Genomic DNA, 17676 nt, shown 5'->3' with positions numbered 1-17676 from the left:
ACTCTGTCCCATAGAACTTTCTGCCACACTGGTCCTATTCTGTACCTTTGCTGTTCAGTAGGATAGCCACTAGCTGCTACACGTGGCCATTGACTTATGGCTAGTGCGACTGAAAATCCAAGTGTCAGGTTTTATTTAATCTTTGAGTTAAATGTAAATGACCACAAGTGGTTAGTGGCTACCCCATTAGACAGGGTTCATATTTTTGTACCAACGAGTTTTCTTCGGAAATGTGGATTTAGTAAATGACACTTAAGTGCTAAATATATCTGGAGTAAACAATGATATCAAAAAGTCTGTTGTCTTGTTCTTGTCAGCCTTATACTGAGAATTCTTCCGTTTGAATTCCTTAGCCCAGGATGGTTGGCAGCTCTTATGAACACGTGATTTTGATGCGGGGTGGGGGAGCGCAGTAATTTCTGTTACTCCTTGCCTGTTTGGGACGTAAGGCTAATGTTTAACATCCGAAGGAAATCAAAGCGTTATCTATCATCTGTTGTGTTAATGAAGCAATAACATACTGGCCCCTTGAAACAGTGTCAGCACTCTTTCAAACGGAATAGGGATATTTAACTTTGAAAAGATTAGTAATTAAGATTTTATTTAAATCTGGACCTAGAGCACCCAGTAAGTATGAAATGGTTTTCCCCTTTTTGGAGGGGAGCCTGAAGTTTTCCCCTGCTTCTTGAATATTTAGCTGGTGAGAAGCCCCAGTCCTGGCAAGACATCCAGAGAAAGTGAAAACTGTGCTTTTTTTGTTGTGGTTGTAGGTAGCTTTGGATAGTATTCGGCTCTGTGGGAGGGTGAATGGGGCATTGTGAGTCCTCATAGATCATAGATCTGGTGAAAAGTATGATGCTGGATTCTACTGGTTGTCAGCACTGTGGTCCTGGGCAAGTTGCTTAATCTTTTTGAACTCTAGTTTCCTCATGTGTAAGAAGAGGACGATCGCCACTTTGTAGGGTTATAAACATTTAATGAGAATGAGTCTGACCTGAAATTGGCTCTCATTAAATGAAAGCTGTCTTTGGTAGTGATTATTTTATAGATGGGAGCAGTATTTGTAATGCTATTTATGCTTATATGCCTAATAAGCAGTATCTTACGTAAAAATGCAGATAGAAGAAAACAGACTTAAAAAATCAGTTGTTCCTCTACTATTTTGGAAATCGTCTTCCACAATCATTGTTTGGACTTTGGTTTTCATTTAGTTTATATTTGCCTGTCTGTGTTAGAAGTATTTCTTTGAAAGTTATCGCTGGTTTTCCAAGAAATTTAAAAGAATAAAAACATGGACCTAAAATTTTGGATTAAGTAAGTGAGTGGTACTTATTTAGTCTTTGATAGAGGGATCTGTAGCTCTGAGAAAGTCAAGTAGGCCTTGAGCATGTCAGAAGAGTAGTACAAAATGGGTGTTAATATTGCCTATTGGGTATTGTACTAGGAACATTTTTTTTTCCTTTTTTTTAAGCCCTAACCACTAGAAAACTAGGAAATTGCACCCTCCCCCCGTTTTTTGTTTTTTTAATTTTTGTTTTATTTTCTCTTGTGGACTTTTTTTATTTGAAAATAATTTTTCATAAATAAAGTGAGAGCTGAAATATTGACAGTATTCTGTAAGTGTTAGAGTACAACAATGGAGATGACTTTATGATAAAAGCCCAGTTCAAGTCAGTTAAAATTTGCTTTGTCAATCTCTGTCATTTAAGATTGAAATTGTAGTAGTTAACTTAGGAAATCTGAATGATACAAGTGAGGTAGTACACAGCACTCTAAATCAACTACACTCCAATACAAATGAAAGAAAAAAAAGTAAAGTAGTGGACTTTCAAACAGAGGGAATGCATGAGAGGGAACTGGTTACCCGAGGTTAGATTATTATTAGCTGTTTACTTTAAATACTTTCTTTTTTTAGAAGGCCATGTAACTCTTGTCAATATATAATTATGAAGTGGATTTCTGTGGGACTTATAAGAAAATAATTTCTGGTCCTTTGCTGCTTGTTCTTTTAAATGTCTTTATTTTTAAAATTTGTGAACGCAGGCTACCAATTTTACAGTATGTAAATAGATTTATCTTTTTTCATTTTAGATGGAAATTATATGAATGACTATTTAGGTGACATCTTCCTGCAAGATTTTCAAGAATTACAGGTATTTTTAATTTAAAGATTAATTCTTTCTCTTAAAGGAAAAATAGTTAAGTTCAGTTGTGATAGGTGGTTCTAGCATATAACACAATTTGTTAAAAGTCAAACTGAAAATATATTATTGCTCTCTCATTAGTGTGACTTTTTTTTTAATTTAAGCATTTATAGGTAAAATATCAGAGGTAGATTCACTGATATTTTTATAATATTAAAATGTGATTCTGTAGTCCTTTAGACTGGTTTCATATTCAGTAGACATTCATTTTAATCTTTTTTTCATTATTAATTTTTTGGAGAGATTATCTACTTCAAATAGGTTTTAAATTTACTTTGGTATTTCATCCAGATTTGGTTATATAAATTATCTCATTCCATTCAGTCTACATGCTCTTGCATTTTAAGGTCCTCTTAGTTTTAGATTTAAATCACTGTTTGATACTGTTCCTTGGAAATAGTCCCTTGAAATAGTTCTTGTGTAGAGAAGTTAATGGGTATTTGCCAAAATCGTCTCTAAGAGTTAAAATATGTGACTGTTTTACTTTTTCAACTAGTATTTTCTTTTCATTTATATGTAATTGAGTCACATTTTGATCTATGAGGATTTTTCAGTAGCTGTTGCCATTTGATCTTGTTTCTTTACTCTAGTAGATTCTGTTTTTCCCTAGGCTCAATCCTGCCAAAGTAGTATATCTGTAGTTTTCCTTCACTATTGGGTCAGTTTCTTTGCCTCTCAGTACCTCTTTTAGAGGATTAGTAGAACCCTTTAAAGTGGAAAAATCAGTTACCTTTGCAGACAAGAGGAGGATGTTGATGTTGAAGAGCTGTGTGGTTTTTATTTTTTCTTTACTATGCACTTTTTCCCCCATATATCTGAGAGCAATGTCTGTAAAACTCTGGTATTATTTCCCCAGAAATTGTAGTGGGATGGAACTGTGTCCCTATTTATGTTCTGTGTCACCACTCAGTAGGGCACGGTTGGCTGAGAAAATTTAAACATTGGCTCTTTAGCCTCTAGGATACTTCCACTCTGGGCAATCAGCTGTGGGAATGTGCTTCTCTCTTAAGGACCCTGGCAGGAAGGACAACTCTGTGGGAATTTGACTCCTTGACATGGAACAGACAGCCTTACTCTTTCATGCCAGACCCTTCATGTGAAGTTACCATTGTTAACTGCTTCTGCCCCTCCAGGAAAGGGTTTCCCTTTGAAAAGCCTGGGCAGGGAGATGATGGTGAGGTTTCCTGGATGAGAGGAGAGTTGGAATAGGCCATCATAGGGGTAGGACCAGTGCTGTGCCATTTTGGTTCCTGAATGATTTCTGTTACACCTTTTCACAGTGAAAGTAACTAACACATATTTTTTTCTTTTCCTCCCTTAGAAGACAAAAACACTAATGAGTTTGAGAAAGTGGTGAAGTTTGGGGGGAGGGAAAAAAACTGCTTTCCTGATCTGCAACTTGACTGGATGTTAAGATGTCTGTGGACATGAATAGCCAGGGGTCTGACAGCAACGAAGAGGACTATGACCCAAATTGTGAGGAGGAGGAAGAGGACGAGGACCCTGGGGACATAGAGGACTATTACGTGGGAGTGGCCAGCGATGTGGAGCAGCAGGGGGCCGACTCCTTCGACCCTGAGGAGTACCAGTTCACGTGCTTGACCTACAAGGAGTCCGAGGGTGCCCTCAATGAGCACATGACCAGCTTAGCTTCTGTCCTAAAGGTGAGCAGTGTTGTCAGCTCCCAAGTGTAATCCCTGAAATTAAATCTAAATATGAGCTGTTTTAAAGTCTCCTCCGGCCTGGTTAGATGGCCTGTAGCTTGAAACCTAACTGAATTATGTGTTGCATCCTCTGGACACATCTGATATATTTGTGTTGTCTAAGGTACATATCAGAGGACCTCAGCTTCTCAGACTACTAGGAATTAGAAAGGTGGGGTGGAGTGGATTCAGGGGAAATAGACCAGAAATACACAGAAGCAGAGCTGTGTAGATTAACACTTATTTCAGAAAGTCTTATGAAATTTTATGAGATTTTATCCTCATAAAAGAGGATAAGCATCAGAATCACCCAACAAACAGTGTGTGGGCGATTGATAAATATCTTAAGAGAAGCTCCTAGATCTCCCTGTTTGCTGTGAGGAATCAGTGCTTCTAGGCTAATGAGTTCATTTGTTTCATATACTGGTGACTAATGTCTGATGTTGAAAGGAATTTTAGCAGTAACTAAGAATAAAGTAAGTTCTCATAGCTTGTATTTCATTGATTTGAGGGGGTGTGAAATTGTAAGTAACAGAATTGATGATTATTTTTAACACTTAAACTAGCATGGTTTTCAATGTCTTGCACCTTAAGCCAGGTATTATCCTCACAATGGACATTTTGTATTACATAATATCGAACTAGTACAGAGTAAAACACACGGGACACCATTGACTGTGAATTATGATAGTCGTTTAGACAGTGTCCCAGCACGTTTGTCCTCTCACGTGGACCATCATGTGAAAGTGGGAACATTTCTCCTACTTTACTGTTTTCACTGACCTTCCTTTCAGGAGCTGTTGCATGGATTTTGTTGTTCGCTAAAACTGAAGATCAAGAGCACATTGGCATGATTTCAACCAAATAATGTTCGTTTTGGTATTGAAATGGAAATAACGAAGGTGTGCCGTACTGTAAAAGTTGCTTTATCCTACTAGTCTAGGAATTTTTTTTTTTCCAGGTGATCAGCAAATGTTAACTAATACCTTGGATTTGGATACTTAGGCCTTTATTAGCAGCTAGCTAGAAGCTGAAAGCTAAAGATTTTGTGCAACTCACTTCTAGAAATGGGCAGGTTTCTTCTCTCGCGCTCAGCAGAAAACTCGAAGAATGAAGACCCATTGGAACCTCTGGGTTAGGGATTTCTGCTCATAACAATAGCAGAGTTGCTGGGGCATTTCCCTGGGAGAAAAGAGATCTCAGATCTCTTCCTTTGTCATTATTCCCACCTCTCCCTCTCTGGTCAACTAGTTTCTTTTTCTTCAACCATATTTTACATGGTGTTGGTATTTAAAATTAGAGAAGGAATTGTCGGGTATGTGGTTCTGGACAGTATCAGTTGGCAAAGTTCATCAGGATGTTTCCACCTATGCACAGGAACTCTCAGTTTGTTAAGCCCCCGTGCCAACTTTCTTTCTCTGCTGGAGACAGCAGAGGGGCACAGGCCTTTTCCTCCTTTTTTTTTTAATTGTAGTAAAACCCATAAAATATACCATTTTACTGCTTTCCTTTTTATTAGGCTATCTTGTTGTGGGCCTGGGGAGGCCCTCTCCTTAATTGTTCGGACCCTCACGGCTCTTTCAGGCCTACCTTGTGCCCTCCCTGAGTAAGCCTCCTTGCAACCTTCTAGAACACAGTGGTTGGCTCCTGTTGTGGACCCAGGGCCCACATGTTACAACCCAAGTCTATTAACTCATATAGTGCAATCTTCTAACTGCTTGATGTTGTTTTTATGTTTTCACATATTTGGGGATGTTCTCTTCACTGCTTGTCACTTGACAGAGGGCAGAAACTACTTTTTTATCTCGTCTCCCCCGTCATTCCTATCACAGTGTTCATCCATAGCAGGCATTGAATACTTTGGGGGCACTGTGGATTTTGTCAACTGCTGATGATGTCGCTGATTTTATTGGTATGAGCTCGATTCCCTAGTCCGTGCTGCCCATCCTCTACTGTTGTAAAAGGGCATTATTCTTGCCTGCAAGATCAGGAAAAATAGGACAAAAAGAACCGGGAACAGAGATGAAGGAACAAAGAGAGAAGGAAGAAAGTTGAAACCCCAGGAATGGGTTAAAGGGAAAATAATGCAGAGAGGAAAATAATCCATGAAATTCTGGATGATGGTAGAAAAGGAAGCTGGATTTTTTTTCCCCTCCCTCACTGAGGAGTGTATTAACACCATTTCCATTCTGGGCCTGGGCAGCCAAGGTCCTGGCTCTTCTGGTGGCTTGGCTGAGTGTAAGGGGGCTCCGTGGTGTTCTAAGAGGTGCAGGAATTTGACCAAGGAGGACAGGCAGAAACGGCTTGGTCAAGAGTACAGGAAGAAGGAATCACACATTCTTCCTCTTTCAGGCTGGCTAAAACCTAGCATTGGTTTTACTTGTGCATTTGAAATTTTTTGAGGTAAGAGGAAGTCATTGAAGTGTTGAGTTTAGAGAATGGTGTTCACGGGTGCTTTAGCTACTCACACTCCTGTTACATGTGTCTGTGAGAAAGGAGCTCAGTAATCGTCACCCAGATCACTGCTGATTTCCCTCACCAATCACGTGCTGTTTGCACACTCGTGACTTATTGAGATATTTCTTTAACACGGTTTAGGTGTTATTTGGCTAATAGGAAATGTGATGTGTGTGTAGTTTCACGTTAGAGCCTCATGAACAGCTAGCTGTCCATGAGCAAAAGCTGAGTTGGAGAAGTGGCATCAGTTAGCCACTGATCGGTGTTTTTTATTCTGTTGTGTTCTGGCAGTCGCCTGTGGATGAGCTGTAGACTAACTATAGTTAAACCTTCTGTTACCTTTTGGGATTTCCAGTCTCTTAGGCAGAAAATTCCCAGCTGTCTGGGACACTGGGCTTTTGGTTTAGTGAGGGCCCTTGCTATCAGAGGGTAACTTCCTATATGTATTCTGCGACCAGTTCTTAAGTAAGATCATTAATTGAGAAAAGAAAGTGCCCAGAAAAATCAAATTCAGGGCTGAGAATAGACAAAGGAGAAAATGCTTACCTGTTATGGGGTAGAGGGAAAACTGCTGATGTTCAAATAATGGCAAAACAGAAGCCTTGTTTAGAGAATGAGCTGTCATCCTACACGAATGGAATAGTTATGAAAGATGAAATGGTTGCCAGTGAGGTGGATTGTGATATAAGAGGGGGAAATCTCTGACGAATATTTTAGTGATATTCAAGTCTTCAAAAAATGAGCAAAGTTACCTGGTCTTTATATGAAACTTACACAAAAAAGTATTGTTGCTGCAATAGATTTGGGAGGCCTTCTCTAGTAATAACAGGCCCTTTTTATTACAAAATGTGGGCTTCCCTGGTGGCTCAGAGGTTAAAGCGTCTGCCTGCAATGTGGGAGACCTGGGTTTGATCCCTGGGTCGGGAAGATCCCCTGGAGAAGGAAATGGCAACCCACTCCAGTATTCTTGCCTGGAGAATCCCATGGACGGAGGAGCTTGGTGGGCTACAGTCCACGGGGTTGCAAAGAGTCGGACACGACTGAGCGACTTCGTTTTCACTTTAACTTGGAAGAATTTCATCATTCAGTGAATCCTGCTGGTACTTGTTCCCTGAATCTCAGGGGGCATTTGCTGTCAGGCTGCTCAAGAAGGGGCTCAGTCACGGTCCAGCCCCAGACAGAGCCCAGGCTGGCTTTGACTGCTGATGGGCTGGAGGTGCCTCCCGCATTGTGCTCCTTCTCTCAGCAGTTTGTTAGGGCTGTGGGCAGGGAAGGTGGGAAGTTGCTGCTCAGAGCCCCGCCCGGGCTTCAGAAAGGAGAAGAAAGAGTCCATTTTGGACTAGATCTGGTCCATAGAGCTGCCGTGAGCTCTGTGAGCTTTATGTTGTTAAGAGAACCTCAAGATGGGATGTGGCAGGAGTGGGAGTAACAGAATTCCCCGGGTCAGTTAGGCATGGGGCCGGGAAGTTACCTTTTGGGCTGGAGTGGAGACTCAGATGTTTAGGTAAAAAGGAATAAAATAGAAGATCATGAATGCCACCTAAAGTGTCTTTACTGTTGAAGGAAAGAATTAGATTTTTTTAAACTTCAGTCCTGAACTGTGCTGCTCACTTTTCTCAAGCCTGGTTTTCTTCAAATAGGGTTAGAGATATAAACTGATTATTGGGAGTGTTTTTACTATAGTTCTTGCCTCACAAATTGCTGTATTAACTGCAGTAGAGCTGGGGAATGTTCCCCAGAAGACTATTCTGCCACCCTCTTGCTTGAATTTGTTTTAAGATCTAGTGCTTGCTGTTCAGCAAATTGTGGCTGGAAAATCTCTCCAACTTCTTCTGTGGGTCATTTTTCCCTTTTGTGGGTGAATCATGAATTACCTTATATTTATCTTTTCTCTCAAGTAGCACTAAGTTCTTATATAACATCTGGAAAAGACTAATTGTATTTATTAAATTAACTTTCTTGTATCCTGGTATAGCTGAATGTAAGAACATGTGTTAGTTTTATTTATACATTCATTAATTAACCCCAAGTAATGGTTGTTTTCATGTTACTGCTCATGGGAAAGTGTCTTTAAGCTGGGCCCAGTAACACTATAAATGTTTGTGTGCTGAGCGCCCATCTAATTTCTATTTTTATGATCTGATGTCAGGTTCCTTTGCGTGCCTCTATCTCACTAGAATCTAGATTAAATTCTTGTGTTTCAAATAGTTGGTCATTAGTGGATGTGTTGACATACTTCACCATGCTTTTTAGTCTGGAAGTCTGATAAGTGTTTTACTGGTGTGTAAATGTATTTTTTAAAGGGAGATGAGAAATGTCCAGAGTGACACTGAGAATTGCCTAAGAGCGACTAGTGCTAGAGTTATCCCTGTCTGGCCAGCTTAGAAAGGTTATTGTTATCATTGACTTTGTGCCCTCACTGTGTACCTGGCACCACGTACCACATGCTCCCTGCCTTTTGGAAAAGAAGCTCTCCATGAGATTCAAGGCCAGCTTTCATTCTGGTCTTTTGTTGTACTTGCACACTGCCTTAGGAACTGTGTGATCAAGGGGGTGATTCTAATTCCACTAAAGAATACCATTCATAATTTTGTTAGCCTAAAATAAAAGCTTTCCTCCTTGCTTATTATCCCATAGGTCTTGTCCATATTCACAGATAGGTTACTGTTCCGCAATTCATTCATTCAGCTAGTATTTATTGAGCATCTGCTGTGTGTTAGGCACTGGGAAAATAGCTGGGAACAAAATGGAAAAATCTCTACTCTGGGTGACAGTACATTCCAGTATTCATTATGTGCATGTATTTATATATTCTGTCTTTAAAAATGTGAATTTCAAACACTTCCTCTTGTTTATACTTCATCCTCATATGTTGTTTTATGTATAACACATTGTCTTGTTTTTGAACCATAATTTGCTCCGGCTTTCCCCGTCAGGCATTTAGGGGAGTACTTGTGTGTCACAGTTGCGGGGACTGGTTATATTGCTGTGAGCATGTTCATGGGCGCGGCCCGTGTGTTGTTGAGTCTGCGCTACTAGTGGTCAGGCTAGCCTGAGCCCCGCTTCCTCTTCTGCCGTGTAATATAACATGACCATGGGCAAGTTTCTCAACATCTGTAAGCTTCAGTTTCCTCATCTATGAAGTAGTGATCATTAATACCTTCTTCACAGCATTAAGTGAGATAATGCACGTAAAGTGCCTGGCACGTGAGTGTTTAAACATGGTCACGGTAGAAGCAGGGCAAGAGTTGAAGAACGAGAATATTGCTGTCACATGTGTGCTGTGGTTCCTTGGAACACATTCTCAGGATTGTGCGTTTTGAGTCACAGGGTAGGAACCAAATTGCAGAAGGTTCTGGGTGATGTGTTACTGACTGACGCTTCTGAGTGTGCCTGCAGTACTTGGATCATGGACTTGGGGCTCTCTTGCCCTCATCCAAATACTCTGATGTCCTTCTCGTGGGGCCTATGATAAGAAAAGTAAAAATAACACAAACTGAATTTTGAATTGGGACCAGAAAGAGGTTATAGGGGAATATGGTCTTGTCTTTTGTTTCTGCATTTCTAGTTAACTGCAGTGTTGGTCTCGTGCCTGCGTTGATGGCACTCCTTGCTGAAGTGCTTAGCTTGCATAGCTTACTTCATTCTGCGATCCTTTACTAAGGATCCTGTTTTTAAGATGCCACCTTACTTTTTTTTTTCTGCCTTGCCACACACCATGTGGGATCTTTAGTTCCCCAGCCAGGGATCAAACCTGTGGCCCCTGCAGTGGAAGCACAGAGCCCTAACCACTGGACCACCAGGGAATTCCCAAACACCCCCAAGGACTTTAACTTTTGCTCTGCCCCAGTTTTGCTCCCCTGCTGCCCTAGGAAAATGTAAAGGATTTGATTTCTCTGTCTGAAAGAGGGAAGAGTTAGAGCAAAGATTTGAGAAGAGGTATAGACTGAGACAGCAGGAAGCTTTGCATCCTGCTTAACCTGAACTGTGTCCTGCTGTGGCTTGATTACTTAAACTGACATGAATTTCAGAATTCGAAGCTTGTGTTGTGTTCTCTTTTCTCTAGCCTATCATAACCCTTTATAACCATGAAATGGTTTTGCTGTGATAACCACAAGTAATCAATCATAAATAGAGGAAGAAACATGCAGGAAGAGCGAGATGTTTGTTTGGAGAGTTTAACAGGACAACAGAGCTGTTCTTATAGTCGTGAACAAAGAGTGGTCTCTATCTGGGAATGCTGCTCTCTTTGACTAGCAGTTTCTTTCCTGCCCAGTACATGCTCTAACCACACATTTCCTTTTTCCCTTGTTTTAGACTTTTACTGGTCTCTTCAGTGCGCTCACCATCATTTTCCAGTCTTGCTGCCTTTTACAATATTCCAGTGCCATCCAACCTGGCTTTCTGGATTCTCTATCTTTATCAGTGATACCACCATCCACCAGGCTGGAAACTGGGGACTTACCCTTGGCTCCCTTCTCCCGTGAAGCCCTCTCTGATCTCCAGGCAGATTCAGACACTTACTCTGCCCCCCTTTTTGCATGTTTCTTGATATATACTGATACTAGTTGTTTGTATGCCAGGAATTGAACTCTTTGAGATGAAGGTCCGTACTTTTTCTTTGTAAAAACAGCACTGAGCAAAAATGCCTGGTTATGTTTTGATCTCAGTAAGTGTTGCTTGTTATTGATATGACTGTCTAAATAAGCCCAGGCCAATAATTGTAAAAGTTGAGCATCTAACCCCAAGGCTCTACTTCTGTATGTTTCCGTTTGACGATATGCTTGTTTAAGAGCTTCCATGATGCCAGCTGACTTTCAAATATAGATGGTATATACCTGGTAGGTGTATGGTTCCTAGCTTGGTGTGCGTGTCAGATTTAGCTTTGGCAGTTCTTACATGGAAGACGTTTGAACTTCGTGCAGATGTAATAAAACAATCTTCAGAGGTGAGATGAGGTATTTGACATTATATTCCTGTGGAAATACAAAAAAAATTGTGAAACGATCCAGTTGAAATGAGGAGTGAGTAGTACATCCTCTTTTGGCTGCGAAAAGATACATCCAATATTTGGAGTGAGCTGGTTTTGTAACCAGAATGGGAGTAGGATGTAAACTGCCCACCTGTACTCACAAATTGGATAGGATTCCTGTAATATTTTTGATATCTAAATATAACTTCATATTTCCTTATCAAAATAAAAGTGGGTTCTTATGTCCGCATTGATAATGAGTAGCTGTGAAAATGACTAATAGTATCTGCAATCATAAATACAGTGTGAATACTTTAAAGGCTTTTCATTTTATGACACTCTAGTAGAATACAAGTCTTTGCTTCAAGTTGGTTGGCTGCCCTCACATACATTTGTCCCTTCTGCATTTGTTTTTGTTTGGTATTTGGCTCTCTAGAGCAGTTTGATTTGCAGTAGCCAAAAACTGGAAACAACCTAAATATCTACAAACAGATGAATGAACAAATAGTGGCTTACCCGCAGAACAGCACGCTCTCATCAATATAAAGAGAGTGGGCTGCTCATACAAGTACCATTGATAAATCTCAGAATATTCTGCATGAGGGGACTCAGGGGTGGTGGTAGGGGGGAATAAGCAATTTATGATTTCAATCATATAACATGCTAGAAAATACAAACTTATCTGTTTTAAAGGAAAATAAATTAATGATTGCCCAGTGAGCTGAGGAGGGCAGAAAGATTATTAAAGAGCATGAGGTAAATATGGAAGTGCTTCTCCATTTTTAAATACCATGAAAATGAAGGTAAAGGCAAATATATGTTGCTGCTGCTGCTACTAAGTTGCTTCAGTCGTGTCTGACTCTGTGCGACCCCATAGACGGCAGCCCACCAGGCTCCCCCGTCCCTGGGATTCTCCAGGCAAGAACACTGGAGTGGGTTGCCATTTCCTTCTCCAATGCATGAAAGTGAAAAGTGAAAGTGAAGTCGCTCAGTCGTGTCCGACTCTAGCGAGCCCATGGACTACAGCCTACCAGGCTCCTCTGTCCATGGGATTTTCCAGGCAAAAGTACTGGAGTGGGGTGCCATTGCCTTCTCCGAAATATATGTTACAAACACAGAATAACAAAGAGAACATGTAGGGGGAGCATATGGAACATCATTGCACATGGGAGCCGGTTTGTCCAGCATGTCTTTGAAGAGGTTGTGGACTTTGATCTGACTGACTTAGACTGGAGAAGGTAATGTGCTGCAGATGGGAGGATTAATTAAAGGTCTGTATGTGGGACAGTCAGCCCTGCCCCCACTTGGTTTCTATCTTGGCAAAATAATCTGGATAATCTTAGGGACATCAGGCACTTAGAGAAGATCAGATTTAGCTATCTTTATTTGTCATTTTGGGAGCCTTTGAGTCTTGAATAATAGCTGCTTCTGATCGTTCACCCTAAAGAGAAGCCTGGCAGTTGCATGGTTCTGTTCATGTGCATAGAGTTAGGGTTCATTTCCTGAGACTCCCTTTTTACAAATTGTAACATCCACATAAAATTCACTTTTGAAAGTGTACAGTTCAGTGGCATGTTAATACACTCATGGTGTTGGGCAGTCATCTTCTTCATCTAGTTGCAGAACATTTTCATCACCCTCAAACGGAAACTTGATACCCAGTAAGCATGTATACTCTCCACTCCCTGTGTCTCTGGCAACAACAAATCTGCTTTCTGTATCTCTGGATTTACCTATATATGTTATAGAAATGGAATCATGAATATGTGACCTTGTGTGGCTGGTGGCTCTCTTAGCATAAGTTTTTGAGGTTCTTCCAAGTTGTAGCCTGGTATCAGTACTTCATCCCCCTTGTTGCCCTTCATTTTGTTTATTTTGAATGGTGATTCTAACCAAGAATCCCCAGACATTTGAGGAAAACATGCATAATGAAAGAGAAACAGAGAAATTGACTGTAACTGATGTAGACCAATAAGTAATTTTGCTTGTTTTTAAAAGTGCACTATGTAGTATTTCGGAGAAGGCAATGGCACCCCACTCCAGTACCCTTGCCTGGAAAATCCCATGGACGGAGGAGCCTTGTAGGCTCCAGTCCTTGGGGTCACTAAGAGTCGGGCACGACTGAGTGACTTCACTTTCACTTTTCACTTTCATGCATTGGAGAAGGAAATGGCAACCCACTCCAGTATTCTTGCCTGGAGAATCCCAGGGACAGAGGAGCCTAGTGGGCTGCTGTCTATGGGGTCGCACAGAGTCGGACACGACTGAAGCGACTTAGCAGCAGCAGCAGCATGTAGTATTTGCCAAGATACTCAAGAAGATGTGGCTTCTATAAAACAATCAGAGATGCCATCAGGAAGAAAATCAAAGCAGAAAAGAACCTGTGAAGATGAATTATGGGTTTGCCAAGTTAAAAAATATACCATAGATAGATCAGAAGATAAAACCAAGAAAATCTCTCAACATAAAGCCAAAATACAGGCCATATATATATATATATATGTATTTGTGTGTGGGTGTGTGAAAAAACAGAGACATGGAGATCAATCCAGATACCCAGGATTTACCAGAATTTGTGGCAAGTGAGAACAAAAAAAACTGAAGGAAAGAAAAGATGAAAAAAGTAAAAGAAGAAGATTTCCAAGAGCCAGAGGGAGGAACAGTTTTTGTATTGAAAGTGTCTGTCTGTTGCCCAGAAGGGTAAAGAAAGAGCCATTGCCAGAATTGTCCCTATGAAATTTCAGAAAAACAAGAACAGAAAACCTTAAAGGTTTCCATAAAGTTATACCAGGTCTTCTAAAAGACATGGGACTCATGTCTCCAGTCTCCAGCATTGACAAGCAGAAGACAGTGGTGCAATGGTCTTCCAAGTCCTGAGGGAAAAGAGTTTTTAATCTACAATTCTGTCATTGCAAAAATAAACTTATTTTCAGATGAGCAAGGACTCCAAAAATTTACTTCTGTACCTTTGCTGAAGTGATTCAAGATGAAGATCAAAAAAGAAAAATAATAATTCAAGAAATAATTAAACTAACTTGGCAGTCTAATGAGAAATCCCATGTTCTGCTTGTAGCAGGCCTGGAAAATGGTCAGCCCAGATTGGAACAGAAACTTGGTGGGATCCAAGAAAAATTTCTCCTGGAATAGGAGTGAGGTGGATTCCTAGCAATAGATAGAATGAAGAAGTTGGAAGATGGTGAGAAACCATAGAACTCGTCATAAGGGGGAAGGGAATTAGAATTCCCATGGAAAGCAGAAAAACTACACACAAAAATCACAAGTCAAATAAATACAAAGTGAACACACCATGTGGCACAAGTACGCGTGATTGGCAGCTGCTACTAATGTATTTATGCCAGATGTACAAACATTCTTTGAGTGGGCCACGGAGAGTGCCATTAGAAGCTCAGGGGTGGAAATGCAACTCTGGTCCTGTAAACAATGTCTTAAGATTACACAGGCTACAGATAGAGGAACTGAAAATAGTGATTTAAATATTCAGAAGTTGGGGCTGGGATGGGAGTGGGTAGGGAGTGGCATAAGTAGGCTAGGTCTGGTGGAGAATTACGGGCATGCTCAGTGATGTTGGTAACAACCAGAAGAACCCAGACAAGTGACTGGGAGAGATTTGTCCTGGCTAGGAAAACTGGGAGAGGATCAGGATGGGGTGGGATGGAGTGGCAGGTATTGTTCCTTTTCATCAAAATGCTTTTTATGAACATTTATTTTTTGTTCAGTGATAATTGGAGTAGGTTAAGAGTTTGCTGTAATTGGGATAGGTTGAGAATTTGATGATTCTCAATAAAACGTGTTTCTGAGTATCTTCTGTTGTTTTAACTTTTAGATAGATGCTAAGAAAGATGGGGAAAGAACAGTTTAACCTCTACCATAAAATAATTTAAAGGTCTCTTGGCCTTTATTTTCTGCCTCCTCCTTTTTTAGAATGATAAGACAGAAAGCAGGTATGCATAAATAAAACCTTTTCTGCTTCTATTCCATATTTTCTGACACAGCCGCTGAAAACACTATTTTATTTTGCTCTGTTGAGAAACTTGAAGTGGTTTCTCCAGATTCCAGCCTGAACTCTTTCCTGCTCTGCTCCCTAATGTTTGATTTTTGGCTCCTCAAACCTCCTGTCAGCATCTCTGCCATTCCTGTCACATTAAAAGACCTCTCAGTTCACCGTCCTTTTTTTTCCCCCTTTAAACCTTCCTTTCTAGATCCGTATCTGGCCTCTCCTGCTAGATTGTGCACCCCCTGAGGGCTTGGAAGGCTTTGATGCCTGCCTGCCTGCCTGCCGGGGCTCTGGAGAAGGCTGTGGATAGGCAGTGATTTCAGCTGAGACCACAGGAGCCAGGCGGAGGGAAGTGTTAGAATATGGGACCTAGCCCTGGCACAGGCATTGTTCTAGGTCTTAGGTATGACAGAGGAGGGAAGTGGTGTGAAAAACCTCTTCCCCTAGAAAACAACTTCATTCCGATGGAGGTTTATTTACATAAACATATAGGTGTATAGAAACGTGATATGTTTTGAGCATAGTTAACAGCAGCAGTCAGTGGCTCTGTCTTTGAAACATGCTGTTGGAGTTTGCGGCTTTGTCACTAAGATATGCTGGGCTCTGAGGTACCCTCTGGACAAGAGAGGTGATCTGGCTGGAACTCCCTACAAGTGTCTGGTACTCCCTCTCCTTTGCCCTCCTCACAGTCGCCATAGCTGGAAGAGACAGTGCATCATTTGAAATCACATATAGACAAGATGGGCTTGTAGCTACAGGAAGATGGTAGGAGACTTGGCCTTTAGTCCTACTGTGTGTTATTCATTGGCTATGAGCTCCTATCTGCATTTCTTTTGGTTGTGATTAACGGATAGGACTTTGGTTCACTAAAGTAGTAGTCATCCTACCTGTATATGGCTCCTCCCTGAAAAACCATATGGAATTCTAGAAGGGGCTGTAATCTGCCTTTTGTACTAAGTATTTCCCAGAAGATTTTCATTGAAATGCAAACCCGAAAAGATATGCTGGCTGAGATTTACCTTGCAATAATCTCGAGGGTAGTGGGGTAGGTAAGGTATAGCCTGGTTCTGAGTTGATGTTGGAACTAGGTGATGGGTACATGGGTTTCATCATACTCTTCACTTATGTAGATGCCCAGAGTTTTTCATAATAAAGTGCCCTCAAGGTCAAGGAAGGGATGACTTTTGTATTTTTGTTTTATTGTATTTTTCATAAGTAACTGTAGTTAGTCAAGTCTTTAGATGTTTTTGGCATTGATTTTAATGATCAGAGACCATAACAGAACTAAATTAAGGTTAGACTGGAGAGAAATCTTCAAATTAATGTTCATTAATCAGATTTTGTAGAGCATTTATAACATGTGGGTGCCTCAGTTACCAGTCAGCTCTCCCTCCATGGAGAGAAAATGCAAGGAAGCAAAGTTAGAATAAGGCGCCGGAGAGCGGACCTTTTAGAGCCCGAGAGTATGGAGGTGTGAAGTACGGGAGAGGTGAAGGCCCACCGCCGAAATTAGACTCGAGGGCTGGGTCTTGCCACTACCACCAGCACCGCTGATTTGCCCCATTCTGGCCTGGTGTTCACCTTCTCTTTTGTCTCTGTGCTTTAACCTTGCTTCTTTCTCTTATTCCTTCAGTACTTTCTCACCTCACCTTCTACCCTCCAAGACTTGAATCCATCCGTCTTGATCTCTTTCGGATAGTTTTCCCATATTACATCCCTTCCTACCCTAGACCCAGAAGCTGGCCAACAGTTCACTCCTTTCCTTCCTCTCTGCCTTTTGGTGAATGACCACTAGTGTTTGTTAACAAATGTGATTGGACCATGAAGTGGCTTAACAACAGGCTGAGGCATGGAGCCCTATTCGGGTAGCCTTAAAAGATTTCAGGCAGTTGGCAAGTAAGAATTCTAAATAAAAATTGAAACTACCACCTGTATTTTTTCAGGCCGTTGATGCTCTCTGCCATCGGCTGCATCCTCCCTATGGCACTGGTAAGTGTGGGAAGGGCTGGTGACAGTTCTGGTGGGCTGCTGAATTTCTGTTTTCTGGGGGAAAAAAATCTATTTGCAAGCTGTGCTGTTAACTCGTCCCCAAGGACTAGACAGCTTGAACCAACTATAGGAGATGAAGAAGATGAAGAAGCAACTAACAATGCTCAGGGTTTTCCTGGGGAGCTGTTGTCAGGAATGGAGGCTTTCAGTATGTGCCTCGATCCTTACATCAAACTAGCATGTCCTGTGCATTATTTGAACAATAAACGTATACAATCCAAGTGCTCTGGGATGTCAAGTAATAACGGTTAATTTCCTGAACTTCTGAATACGTTT

The 17676-nt window shown here is 41.0% G+C and overlaps 1 protein-coding gene and 1 non-coding gene across 6 annotated transcripts in view; one reads left to right on the top strand and one right to left on the bottom strand.

Moving 5' to 3' along the window:
* The window catches only part of ARIH2 (ariadne RBR E3 ubiquitin protein ligase 2), a 37341-nt gene that overhangs the window by 729 nt on the left and 18936 nt on the right, over positions 1–17676 (top strand). For 3 of the 5 annotated variants that reach the window (XM_055558713.1, XM_055558711.1, XM_055558712.1), the window contains exons 2-3: positions 2092–2153; positions 3526–3868. In XM_055558713.1, the coding sequence (XP_055414688.1) occupies positions 3620–3868 (249 nt within the window). In that variant the 5' untranslated portion in view covers positions 2092–2153; positions 3526–3619. Of the gene's footprint in view, positions 1–2091; positions 2154–3525; positions 3869–17294; positions 17341–17676 lie in introns of those variants that run through there. The other 2 variants (XM_055558715.1, XM_055558714.1) reach the window with 1 other exon arrangement.
* TRNAG-UCC (transfer RNA glycine (anticodon UCC)) lies at positions 10098–10170 on the bottom strand. The gene has a single exon. It is a non-coding gene; the product is annotated as a tRNA-Gly (tRNA).

This window comes from Bubalus kerabau, chromosome 20 (genome assembly GCF_029407905.1).
Source record: "Bubalus kerabau isolate K-KA32 ecotype Philippines breed swamp buffalo chromosome 20, PCC_UOA_SB_1v2, whole genome shotgun sequence".
In the NCBI taxonomy this organism is placed as follows: Eukaryota; Metazoa; Chordata; class Mammalia; order Artiodactyla; family Bovidae; genus Bubalus; species Bubalus kerabau.
The sequence above is the reverse complement of the archived record's forward strand: the minus strand, read 5'-3'. Positions and strand labels throughout refer to the sequence as shown.